The sequence below is a fragment of the Armigeres subalbatus genome, chromosome 3 (genome assembly GCF_024139115.2).
Source record: "Armigeres subalbatus isolate Guangzhou_Male chromosome 3, GZ_Asu_2, whole genome shotgun sequence".
In the NCBI taxonomy this organism is placed as follows: Eukaryota; Metazoa; Arthropoda; class Insecta; order Diptera; family Culicidae; genus Armigeres; species Armigeres subalbatus.
In genome coordinates, this window is record NC_085141.1 from 348,013,640 (window position 1) to 348,027,448 (window position 13,809).

The window sequence follows — 13,809 nt, forward strand, 5'->3', positions numbered from 1 at the left end:
AAAAAAAAGAAGCCTGAGAACAGATTTATATTTCTTTGGATGTTTTCGCCAAATTTTTGTGAAGTGTCCCCATATTGAGGCAATAGCTTCAAATCCAAATATCCTAAAACTTTGATGGAATGTTGACATATTTATGGCTTTGTGCTGTTTAAAAACGAAAGCATTTGGTCATTGTTATGAAAAGTCAAATAAACTCTATTACCAAAATAACGGAATATATTGGCAAGAGACAGCACATTCATACCATCTTGCGTCACAAAATCAGCCTCTATTGGAAAGTTATTCAAATTTTGCGTGGTCAATAAAAAAATGTTTGCCCCGTCCAGCGGAATAAATAAGGTTGTCAAAACAAAAAAATAACTCACCACATAAAGGCCATTTGTGTAGAGGCTATATACTAAAAAATACGCTAGAAAAAGACAATTTTAGTTCTCCATAAAACAGGGGGTGATCAAGTCTCCCCACCTTCCCCAATAGTTTTCCAGTAATTTTAAGTATAGAGAAATAATTGAGAATCAACGATTATATTCAATATCTAAGTGTAAAACCACCTTACCAGCGTAGAGATTCGCTCCGATGATAGCAACAATCAGGAGTTCACCTTGACACTCTCTCAAGCGGAAAAGTCTATTACCAAAACCAAATTTCACCTAACGGAACTAATCGATCGCTTAATAATGGGCTCAACAACTCCCCAATACTTTGTAGCTGATGAGCGCGCGCAAATAACTTTTTTTTCATATGCAAACATTCTTACTGAGCTGTACCCGTCTTGGTAATAACCTTCGATCACGATTTCATTTCTAGCCAATGTACAACGGCCACCAAAATGATCAGCCAGTACTTCGTTCAAATGCCGGCACTTCTCTGTTCTTTTTGATTGCGATTTGGCTTCAAATCCTACTCGAAGGACCAAATCATGTCCGGCTTTCGAAGATCTTTCTTAGCAGCCACCGAAAAACACTAAAGTCCGGCAAACACCAGCACGAAAGTACTGACCGAGGGGTTGGATCACCACAAGTTCTTTGTTTCGCGCACTTGTTCTTCTTAAACTGAACCCCAAGAAGCTGGTCCACCTTTTCACTAAGGTCCGGCCAATACACTTGATATAAAAAATCCACCAAAATTACATCGTGCGGGAGTGATTGACATTGCATTGAATTAGACAACCCTTTGCATAATCGAATATGACAACACTTTATACTTCAACTTCACATACTCGATGCATGAACATTTGCTGCTTGTGATATTTTTATAAATAGACCACCGAAAATTCACAGTGGCTATAGGGGAAAAAGCCGCATAATGCCAGAGCACACACCCCCCTCCCTCAAAGGCTGACGAGAAGCATGACGGGCTCTTATTCATTGGACTGGAGGTTGGTAAAAACTCAAATTCTCAAATCTCATCCATGATTCAAATCAAGCGCGAGGCAAACCTCGCCCGACTCATGGCCCAGAGAATCGTCCGTGATTCGACTTGCGATTTGCATCATTGCGTGATTTTTGCGTGTTCTTCTTCGTTAAACTCATCGGAATAAATTTCGTTGCTTGAAACAATGGATAACAAATCCATACCTAAACATAAAATACGTTTCGATTGGGTATTGACACTTTTAGGAGCGAAATCATTTTTCGGCGAATGAGCGAAACGATGCGATTCTGCGTGAAAAACTCATGCGCATTGCTCTCTATACAGAATCGCATGCAAGACAGCTCGCGCATGAGACTTATGCAACGTACACACCAGTCAAGCAGTTTGACGAACATTGACTCCGCCCCCACGAAAAACCTTCGGTTGCTGCTTTGTTTGAACGTGTGTGAAGTTGTTCGAACAACCATTTGACAGTTGGCGGCTCGGTTGGAAAAAATTAAAACGGTTTGATTTTGGTTTGAGTTGTCGGGGGTGGAGTCAAGGTTAGCCGAACATGTTTGAGCATTTGTAGTGAAGTTGCACAAACCCCCATATATTTTTTGATGGTTGGTGCTCGAGTTGGTGCTTCGGTCGTTCGTGTGTGATATTGTTGGTCGAATAAATTGATTGTTCGTGTCGGTGTTGATAAAAATTGATGAATGTTTGAATAAACGGGAGGTGGAGTCAATGTTGGTCTAACTGCTTGACCGTGTGTACGTTCCATTAGGCGAGTGAGATTTGAGCATGATTCTACCAACACTGATGTTGATCTTCTTGTTGAACTTTTTTTTCAAACCACCGACCACCGAGTGCATCTCTGTAATCTTGATCGCACTGATGATAAAGATTACAAACTAATTCAAGCAAATGTTCGGAATATGAATCATGTTCGGAATTTGAGTCAAAACGGTACCTTTCGCTCACCGCTTTTTTCTCTATAACAAATCTGGAATAATCTGGATAATATTTAGTAGAGAGCCCGGAAGTCAATTAATGTTTTAGGTTAAGGGCAGGGATTTAATCCTAAAGAGAATGAACAAATATCTCACTTATCATCTCTGTACACATATACGATATGTAGCATACCGCGAGATACTTTTTTTTCGCAAGCTGTCATGATAGAGAACTGATTTGGGAGGCTATACCCCATGATAAATTTCTTTTAGAAAGCTCAAAATGCGGGGAGCACTGGCTCTGATGATGCATTTCAACTTGTTCTACACAGCTGTGCAGTAACCAACACGAAATGAGCGAAAACAAAGCGAGAATCACCATTTTTCTGTGGGGGGCCCAGTGTTGTAAAATGTCATTTGCATTCGTTTGTATAATTTTCCCAGAACTTTTTTCAGAAGGTAGCTATCAATTCATGTTGTATGACGAACTTATAGCGGTTAAATGGGCCTACAACTTTGTCTAACGAGACTTTGCTGTAAATATGTAATCTGGGGCGTGGGAGGCAAAATGTCATTCAAATGGCATTATGTCAAATGACACGTGACATTTTGGAGAGTTTTTGCTCTCCAGCCTTTGATGTTATACTTAGAGCAATGTACCCTTGGACAAAAATATAACCCTACTCAAGCGTTATGAGTACATTCAAAATTAAGGAAGAAATTTGGCTTCTAATGAAAGTTATGAACAAATTAGTCAAATGACATGCAGATGACATTTTACAAACCTGGACTGGGGGCTGCCTATCCGATTTTGGTTTTTCGCACTTGTATACAAGTTTGATGAATTTGTTATCATGGCTTGTCATGATTCGGAACAGTTTTTGCCTCTCTTTTATCGTTGTTCGTTATCTATTGAAAGCGATTTCTGCAAACCCTGGTTTAGGGCGCTATTTTAGCCAGTAGTGTTCGGAATATAAGTCATGTTCGGGATTTGAGTCAAAAATAGAGTCCTGTAAGAAGAGTACCGTCATGTGTCACGTTTGACAGGTCTTTTGTTCATTTAGAACGCGCATTTGCGTGGAACTGACAGTTGAACTCACATTTGATGACACTGTTATTATAGTAGTCACTGTAGGAAAAAATATCCACCTTCGACCGAAAATCGCTGTTTTTCGTCTCAAACGAAACATTAGGAACCCTGCCCTGATGAATAGTGTAAAATCATCAACTAACAAAACACTTAATAAAAGCACCCACTTCTTGCTTCTAACGAAGTCGTTTGCGTGAGATTCGCTACAATTTGTATTGGTAATAAAGACCGAGACCGTGCAATAAAGTAATCTCACGGGCTATTAAAAATTCTGATGTCTACAATCGCTTACGCGATTAAACACAAATGGCATGGAATCCAGTGTTGGGAATTTGAATTCATCAGTACCAGCTATGTTGCGAAGGCTGACGGAGGTCCTTCGTAGCTTAGTTGGAGAAGACACCGATTTGGCGAACTACGGGTCGTGGGTTTGAATCCCACGCCAAAGGAAAGTGGTTACCTTCATTTTTCACTTGCTGTGCAGATGCAAATCGAAATTTCAAACATTGTATATAATTAATGTACATGTCAGATACTCAATACCTGCAAAATAGGCAATTAGCTTTGATTGATCTGGGAGAAATCACGTTTGATCGCAAGATTGATTTAGATAAAAAAGAACAAGTGCCAAATGCACTTGCAGCTAAATGTCACTCATCCTATATCTCGAAATCATCTCGATGGCCATTGCCTCGATGGTAGATTCTGAGCAGAGACGGGGAGCCATGGAGTTCGTTCTGTTTTCAACCGAATAAATAAGCCATAAAATAAATTGCCAACGCCTATTGCTTTGACACGCGAGTCAGCTGGTCAAATCAAGACAGAAAACGAAACGACACAAATTGAATCGAATGACATGACGCTCAAACGTTCTATCTACCATCTGGCAGAGGGGGCTCTGGGCCAGATAGATATTTGCAGCATAGTTTTTGTAGAAAACTGTTTTTTGCAGTCATTTTCTTCAATAAATGTACGAAACATGGTTCGACCGAGATTGACACATTTGAAGCGGATCCAAGATTCAAGCGTCGAGAAAACTCTGCATCTGACGATGTTTACCTCAAACTTGAGGCAATCTCCCACGGCGGCGAGTGCATTTCGATTTATGTTGTTTTGAGGAGAACCATTTCTGGGTTAGTTTACAGAAGAAATCTCACGCCCGCAGAACGACACGGAGTGGCATGAGGTGGACGTGCTCGATACTGAAAACATAAATGTTCCACTTTTGGTAAATCACCGAGCAGCCGCCTGCAACCACAACCGACTGTGTGCAACCACTTTCAATCGGTGAGTCCGCAACGAGAAGGTGGTTCGAGCAAGTAAGCAATGGTATCGAATTTCCGCCGAATGTAAATAAATGTAGCCCCTCGTTCGAAGGAAAAGCTGAGTATAACCAAACCTGTGGAAATTCGAAATTTTGAACTTCCTGGCAGGGAATGCGGAACGCTGTGTTGCACTAATGGATTAGGTGTGGGGCGAATTCCAGTAGGCTGCTTTGTGGTTTCTTCGTATTATTATTAAGTTCGTAGCTTAAGTGTTACTTTTTCGCTCTTTTTCTTTCTGAATGGCTCTACATTCCAACTGGAACTAGATCTGCCTTTAACTTAAACGGCATATCAGCGCTCAGCAGTTTGCGAGAAGTGCGATATTTGTTGTTGAGTTTCCACAATCTTCGTCTGTTTTCCAATTGAATGATCGCGGAACTCTATTAATTTGTACCACCCCTGAATGTTTAAAGATTGCCAATAAAGAAATCATAGTTCCCAAACCTGAAGTTCTTAAAATTTGGATTTGACCCAAACTCAATTTCGGTTCCGTTTACAGCTGGACTTTGAGATAAACAAAACCCTCTTCACGTATGAATGCAATGCAATGAGTGAAACGAATTAAGTACACTCAATAGTTAGCAACTGAAGTATTAGAATTTAGTTTTTCTAAAAATAATTGTAAGAAACCAAGTGAATCAAAATTAACTGGTAAGTTTGGAAATTAAATCTGCATGAGCATACTACAACATTTTCTGACGGTCTGAATTGAAATTGAATGTCGCTAGCTCATGTCTCAGCGGAAACATTGATTGCATCAAATAAATTCGATTCCAAAATTGACACATCGATGAATAACCAATAGTTCACCCTTCGAATGTGACCCACATCGAAACGATTGTCCCGACGACCGACGTCACAACGTGTGATGACATTTCTCCTGGCCTCATATCCGCATACACAAATTCATGGGAAGCACGTTCCTATCGGGAACATCATTGTCGCCGATCTAAACTGACAACCCCATCGTCTTTCTAAGCACTTCAAACCGATCGGTAGCTGCATGATGAAGGTGCTTGTCGCTTGTTCCCGTTTGATACCTTCAATCATCGATGGAACGGGGACGATGGACTAAGGCGCACTTGTCATTGTGATGGAATCAAACGAATAAAATAATTTACTGAGGATGTCCAAACAATGAATTGGTTGTATTGGTGAATTTAGATCTTTCGACTCTGATATTATCAGAGACATAATACCGAGTCCCAACAAGTAATAAAAAAAATTGAAATATATTATGATTATACACACTAACTTTTTCTTTCTCGAGCTCGGCAAAATCGGGCACCGCTGTAGCTCAGTAAATTTCAGAACTGAACTTCGGTATAAAATTTGGTTTATTACTGATTTTCGGCAAAATATTTACCATATCTCAGCAACTGAAACGTCACTTTTACTGAGATCTCGGCAAAATTGAATAATTTTTCGTACCTCGAGACGAGCCAGCCTTGGGCTGAAAGTCTCGCTAACAAAGACATACCGTACCTCATACATTTTTTATAATTCTCCTGTGACTGTTAGTTGACTAAATTTATGGAGAAGCATGTTTGGGCAGTCGCCTCTTCACATCTCGATATTGAAGGGACCATCGAGATAGGAAGATATCGAGGGATGGAAGAAAATTGAAATGAGTACTAGATCCAAAAAAGATCATTGCTATGAAAAACGACAACAAAACAAATGTCGTTTCCTGTTGTTGATGTATTTGTTATTGTCCAAAGATGGTATTCACGGAGAAACTCGATTTACTAATTAATGGGTACATTTATGTATTATCTTTTTCTGCCTGCACAAAAAATTACCCATTTTTTTAAGTTCAGTTATGCAGCCGAATTTAAAAAAAAAATGGGTAATTTTTTCTGCAGGCGGAAAAAGATAGCACATAAAAGTACCCATTAATGGGTAAACGAAAATCTCCGTGTTGTAGACTAAAAATTTGAACATATCGACATAAGGAGAATGAATCCTGAACAAAATATGATCAGAACCCATCAAGATAAGGAGGCTAGGCTAGGAGTCGAGTGCATGTTTTTTTTTAAATCGAAACTTTCAACTAATTTCATAATGATGTTAACTAACAAACTAATTGCTACCAGACTTACGTCAAATTCATGTAAATCTTCGGTTCTTTTAATTTGTTTTTTTTTAACCCGCCACTTTCCCCCACACTAAGAAGCTCGGTGGGGCAACAAACAAGCAAGAACAAAAAAACTACATTAATAAGAACTGAGGTAAAAACACAAATGAAATAACAAAAAAAGAGAGTAAGTAACTAGTCCAACCCTACACAACTAGGCCTGGTAGCGAGTAACTTTTTAGTGGCTTGGTCACTATTTTGAGTCTAGTCACTAAAAAGCCACTATTTACATCCGAAAGCCACTAAAGTCAATATTATTCGGAAAATGCTCACTAAAGTCACTATTAATACATCGCCTACTGTAAAAAAAAATAAAAATAAATGTGTTTGTGCTTCCTTTTATTATCAACCAAATCATGTGAATCTGGTAGCAAATTGAGGAGTATTGGAACCAGAACCACGCCTGTTAGTGAGCGTTAATACCCTCCAGTGACTAAAATAGCGAACAGCTTTAGTTTCATCACATGACAACGCCGATGTCGAGCGATGTTTCTCAACGTCAGGGTGAATAATGAGCGATAAGGGCGTTTATGAGAGAAAGTACATTAAAATCGTTTATGGTTGTTATATCCGCCTTGCGATCCTCCGGGATAAAAGTCTCGAAAAAGAAATTGTAAAGCTAGTGTCGTTTACAGGGGAAGACGGCTGCATCCATTATCTTGCATCAAAATCAGGAGAAAAAAAAAACATTTTCAACATTCTACTTATTCCTACTCTTTGTTTATATTTTTAACGCTTAACTCAGGTCAAACACTGATTTCGGGATGCAGTCATGGATGGAGCTCACCAGGCTCTAGAACATCAATCTCTCATCAAAATTGAAAAAAAAAATCATTAACAACATTCTACACAACTCTTTGCTTATAGTTATTCTTACACTTTGTTTACATTTTCTAACACTAAACTGAAGTCAAACACTGATCTCGGAATGCAGTAATGGATGGAGATTACCAGGCACTAGAACATCATTCCTGCATCAAAATCCGAAAAAGAAACATCTACAATATTCTACATCATTCTTCGGTTACTTATTCCTACTCTTCGTTTACATTTTCTAACACTGAACTCAGGCAAAAACACTGATTTCGGAATGCAGTCATGGATAGAGCTTACCAGGCTCTAGAACATCAATCTTGCCATCAAATCATAAATTATTCTCTACGCATCTCTTTGTTTACATGTTCTTACTCTGAATTCAAGTCAACCGCTGATCTCAAATATGCCGTCATGGAAAGAGCTTAATCAGCTCAGTGATACCCTCTCGGGAGAATGATTGTTCACCATCTCAGGGGAATGATCGTTTACCCTATCAGGGATAGCCTCTCGGGGGAATGATTATTTACCCTATCAGAGATACTCTCTCCGGGGAATGATTGTTTACCCTATCAGGGATTACCTTTCGGAAAATTATTGTCTAGTTCACACTACTAATAATCTACACTTTGTGAAATCTTTAAGTGCAATCAACTAAGTTTAGCAGCGCACTCATAAATAATTCTCCATGCGATATACAAACAATATCTATATTCAAATTTCTGTTTCTGTCTCGAATCAGAAATTTACATTTACATTTTCAAGAAAAAAAATTCTTGTGTCACATTCTATTTTTGCAAACAGTTTTTTTTTCCAGTGTCACAAATGTCACAAACGAAACTTTCACAATTTCGCTTTTTCCGAGATTTTTTTCTTTTTTTTTTCAAACAAAACAAGCACCAGCGATCCCGATTTTTTTTGTTTTCCCACACTTTTTTGCGACCGAGCTTGTAATTTCGGGAGCGCAACTGATCACAACGTACCGACTTGGCCATTGGCGTGTCAGGAGGAGACGGCTGCTTCCGAATCAGCCATCTCCAGCTGCTGCTACTTCCCGCAAAATACACGGAAGAAATAAACTACCCAATAGTGAGTTTAATTCACCCAACCTCGAACATCCGTACGGGAAGCCAAAATTGAGTAAGTAGGGTCGAAGTAGTTTGCCTTTACTCCCATGTTAAAAAAGTACCCAACGGAAAATTTATTTACCCAAATGTAAGTTTAATTCACTCAATTTCGACCTCAGGTATTAAAACTCAAAATTGGCTTCCCGTATTGAACTCTAGACCAACATTTGAAAAGGGCGTAACAGCCAAAATTTATTCCTTCTGATTCTTTGTCTACATATATAGCTGTATATGTGGACAAAGAATCAGAAGGAATAAATTTTGGCTGTTACGCCCTTTTCAAATGTTGGTCTAGAACTGGCGTCGTTGGATTGTTTGGCTCTTTTGTTTTTGACAACAAAAGAAAGAGTGGATGAAAGAGAAGAGGAAAAATAACTCAAAAGTAAGTTTAAAAATACTCAATTTTGGGTACTTTTTTTCTTCCGTGTACATCACAAAACTGAAGGCTAACTCCGCTCATCTGTCACCCTCACATTTGGCACTCACGACCATTGTATATGCCCTTTTATTCAGTTTATATTTATTTTATCACACCCGACTCAATCCTTCCAGCTAGTTATGTCAGAAGTAATTGACCTTTCCTGTCAAACATCTCGTTTTATTGTCTCAGTCCATTCTTTGGCTTATTTAAGGTCAAATTTCCCGAAGAACCCATATTTTTTGAAGCCTCTAACTATTTTCAAAATCGAAAACAAAAATCGGAAAAGTGCTTTTTTTTAAGATTGGTCCGATTTTGAACGAACATCGGGTGAATTTTTCAGGCCGGTCTACACGTGCAGCACTTTGCGGTTTTTGTTTTCGATTTTAAAAATGGTTAGAGGCTTCTAGAAATATGGGTTCTATGGGAAAATTTACCTTAAATATGCCAGCGAATCGATTGAGCGAATAAAAATGTTTGACGGGATAGGTCAATTCTGGCACAAGTCTGGCCGTGCATCAAAAACAGGCTTTGCAAAAATGAGTAGCGGATCAAGTGCAGGAGGTCTTGAAAGAAGAAAATTGCTTGATTTTTTGACCGTCTAAGACGAGTTAAGTACTCTCCATTTGATTCCACCAATTATTTTCGATACCTTTGCAGATACGTATTTCGACCACAACTGTGTGGTCGTCTTCAGTGTCTCGTACTTGACTCGACGAGACACTGAAGACGACCACACAGTTGTGGTCGAAATACGTACCTGCAAAGATATCGAAAATAATTGGTGGAATTAAATGGAGAGTACTTAACTCATCTTAGACGGTTGAATACATTCCACTAAAAGAGCTTAAAATATTTTTTTTGATTTTTTGCTTTTTCACAAAAACATCGAAAATTGACACGACGCTGTTAACGAGGGTGTTCTTTTTTACTGTTCTTGTGCCGATTTCTTCATCTCCGATTAACTCCTAAGTTAACGCTTACTATGATGGTTTAAAAATCGTTATTGCTCCACCACACTCATTCGATTCTGTTCTGAGTGTCCTCCAAAGTTTGGATAATGATTTATTTGAATAAGAAATAATTCAATGACATTGTTAATTCGCGCGAAAAAAGAACTCTGGTGAGGTTTGTAAAGAACATGGGCGTGTGGAAAAACCTTGCGAATAAAATCACTTAAAAAGGATCATGATGTAATTCAAAACTTTCCGATGGAAAATATTTCAGAAAAACCACATTTTTTGAAGAGATTCTGTTCATTTAAAAAAAAGAGTAGATGCTTAATTAAAAATTGTTTGGAGGTTAATGAATCGGTTGAATTTATAAAAAATCTCAAAAATAAAACGAACAAGAAATAAGATTTAAATTATTTTTTAACTTGAGATTATTTGTCATTTAAGTCATCAGTTTTTCTATCAACTTCAATACTAAGCCTGCTATTTAGAAATTATAGTTAACTAGTTTACTAGGATTTCTAATAAGAGACCATGGTTTTATTAGAGCTTCAATTTGCCACTCAAAATCTCAAAACTTCATTTATATTTGTTATTAAACCGAATACGTATAGTTTTGCTAGAATAACCGTATTTAAAAAAAATCATCGCTAACAGCCCTGTACGCAAACAAAAGACTTCCTGCCTATAAGGGGCCTTTCACAAATTACGTAACGCTGAAGGGGGATCAAGCCAAGCGTTACGATTAAACCTTCCATACAAAAAGTGTTACGAGGGAGAGGGTGGGGGTCAAAATCACCAAATTTAGCGTTACGTAATTTCAGAAAGAACCCTAAGAGTTTTGCCAGCTATGCCAAAGTGTTCGAGAAGATTTCGCTTGCGGAAATTACGGAGGACCTCGATGAATACAACCCGCCACGCCTAGCTTGCAACCAGTAAGGCTACCGGACCACGGTACTTGTAAAAGTTGTTCACGACATCTTCAGCAACCTGGAGAACAATCGCTGTATAGTTAGGGTATGGGTGGAAATAACTTGTCCGCAGAACACCACAGGGATCGTCCCTCAGTACGTTGCTGTTTAGTTAGTATATTAACAGTTTTCCAAGAGCTCGAAGATGCCAATGGCAACTATATGCGGATGATTTACAAATTTATCTTCATGGACCTGCCGAAAAAATTGATGGAATGTTGCAAACTATCAACAAAGATCTAGCTACTGTTGTCGAATGGTACAACCGGAATCGTCCCACGCCAAACCCCAAGAAAACACAGGCGATTTTCAGAGCATCAACAATCTTCTTGCAATCTACCTCCTTAGGTATAATGTCCACCAGGTCTACCAATGCCGTTTCAGTGCTACAAGACTGTCGAAAACCGTACTGAAATTCTCATAGTAGATTATATCGCCCAAAAAAGTTCAACTACCTGTTGGCTAACAATATCTCAAACGCCTTACTAAACACTGACAGCGTAGAAATGGGACGATATTTGTCCAGTGAACAAGCGTCCCCAGACATAAAAATAGGCGAAACTTTTGCTAGTTTTGGGTAGAGGCCTGAATAAGAGAAACGCGGATAGGTATGTGCCGCCAATCGAACCGTCAAAAAACAGCAGCCAATCGAGCAGGAGACCTGTCAAGCAGCCAAAATGTTGGCTCAAATACTGAAAACGGCCAAATTAGATATTATGCCATTTTTCAATAAACAAAATTGAATGTATTTTACATTAGTTTGCAATAATATATGCTAGTCATTAATAGATTGTGAAATGAAATTCCATTGTTTATTGGATTCTATTGTTATGTGATGTGGACACATAAAATAGCGGATTGTGAGATTTTATCTACATAAACCATTTCTTCCTTTTCATGTGTTGTTCTTTGATGAAGTAGATTGAATGCAGTGTTGGCAGAGTCATATTTTCTATCCGCGTTTCTCTTATTCAGGCCTCTAGTTTTGGGCATTCTTCCCGGTTGAAATTATTTTATTGAAACTTTTGTTTAAAATATTGGGAAAAATGGAAGCATTAGTTTTAAGTATAAGTGAAGGAATATTATCTGATCCAGAAGTTTTATTTACCTTCAAATCATGAATAATATTAATGACCGGAAAGCAAGGTTGTAAAAATATAGCCTCTCTAACTGAATGTAGCTGCTCTATAAGATTCTGTATATCAGCTAATGGTATACTATTGGTTATTTCTTTAGTCATTGAGATATTTTACAGCATACAACATCGAAAAAGTTCAATGAAGCCATGTTTGACCGTTTTCCCCCTATGTAATGTAGGTGGGTAATAAAAGGAACGGCCGTAGAGCCAGACCCACGTGTCCACGAGGGAAGGTGCTCGATGAAACGAGGTGGAAATCGATACAAATCGAACCAAATTTGAATTGAAATGTGTGCTGGCTCGTGACCTGTCGGATTCCGTCTGTTAACGTCGTCGTCAGACCGAGCGAGCTCCTATGCCCTTTTGTTCCGAAATAACAAACATGCCATTGTGAGTGTGCTCTTTTGACTGCCGCCGAACCGGCAGTAACTTTATTTGATCTCCAACAATTGGAGGAAATGAATTCGGTATTAACTCCGCACTGTAAATATTGGAAGTTTTGTTGATTTTAATGGGATTTTTTTTCTGTCTTTGTTCTCTTTCTTTCAGGTATGGACCGAATTCGGCGACCCACGATTGGAATCATAATAGCTAATAGCCGGTGGCGTTGTTGATTATGCGCTCTTTGAATTCGCCCTGGAAGTCCGTTTATGGCCGTGTCGTATGTAGGTATTTCGTGTCAAAGCTCAACAATAACAATGAGAAACGGTTTGCATCACGAGAACGATACTGAGGCTGATTCTGACGACGAATGATTCATGATCTGCATCATTGCAGTTTGACTTTGAAATGAAGCGAAGATGATAGACAGCTGGACAATCGTCCCATAATAAAAGTTGGCTTATTTGGATTTAAAAAAATTAATGAAATTTACATTTTTTTCCTACGTATACCTACCTCTATGGGTTTATATAAGCAGGTTCGTATTTTGCCTTCTTCTTCTTCTTCTTTATTGGCATTACATCCCCCACTGGGACATTGCCGACTCGCAGCTCACTGTCCATTAAGCACTTCCACAGTTTTTAACTGCGAGGTTTCTAAGCCAAGTTACCATTTCTGCATTCGTATATCATGAGGCTAACACGATGATACTTTTATGCCCAGGGAAGTCGAGACAATTTCCAATCCGAAAATTGTCTAGACCGGTACCGGGAATCGAACCCAGCCACCCTCAGCATTTTGACTTCTACTTTACCATATTCCAGTGTTTTGTTATCTACTTATTAAGTATTTTTATCAACTATGGAGACTCTTTCAACACTCGGTGACAAGCTTCCGGCCGGTTTAAACGTCAGACTTTTAAAGAAATTTAATAAGAGTTTATGGAGAGTATATTTCCAGGTTATGAGAAATATGGAACCATACGAAGCCATGCATCAAATCCAAGCACGAAAGAGTGAACATTGACAATGAAATTAACCTTTTGATACAATTGAGGCTCTTCTGCACCGCATGGTTGTTTTGCTCTCTTTATAGCCGGCAGTCCTCTTTGTGAAAGCTGTATGTCAGTCAGAACCGCAGTAAAAAACGA

The 13,809-nt window shown here is 38.7% G+C and overlaps 1 protein-coding gene across 1 annotated transcript in view; it reads left to right on the forward strand.

The window, feature by feature from the left end:
* LOC134222878 (dual specificity protein kinase shkE-like) overlaps window positions 1-13,101 on the forward strand; it is a 98,143-nt gene extending 85,042 nt beyond the window's left edge. Inside the window, exon 2 of the mRNA XM_062702020.1 lies at window positions 12,828-13,101. Coding sequence (XP_062558004.1) covers window positions 12,828-12,873 — 46 coding nt within the window. The 3' untranslated portion in view covers window positions 12,874-13,101. The remainder of the gene's footprint in view (window positions 1-12,827) is intronic.
* The last annotated feature ends 708 nt before the right edge of the window (window positions 13,102-13,809 follow it).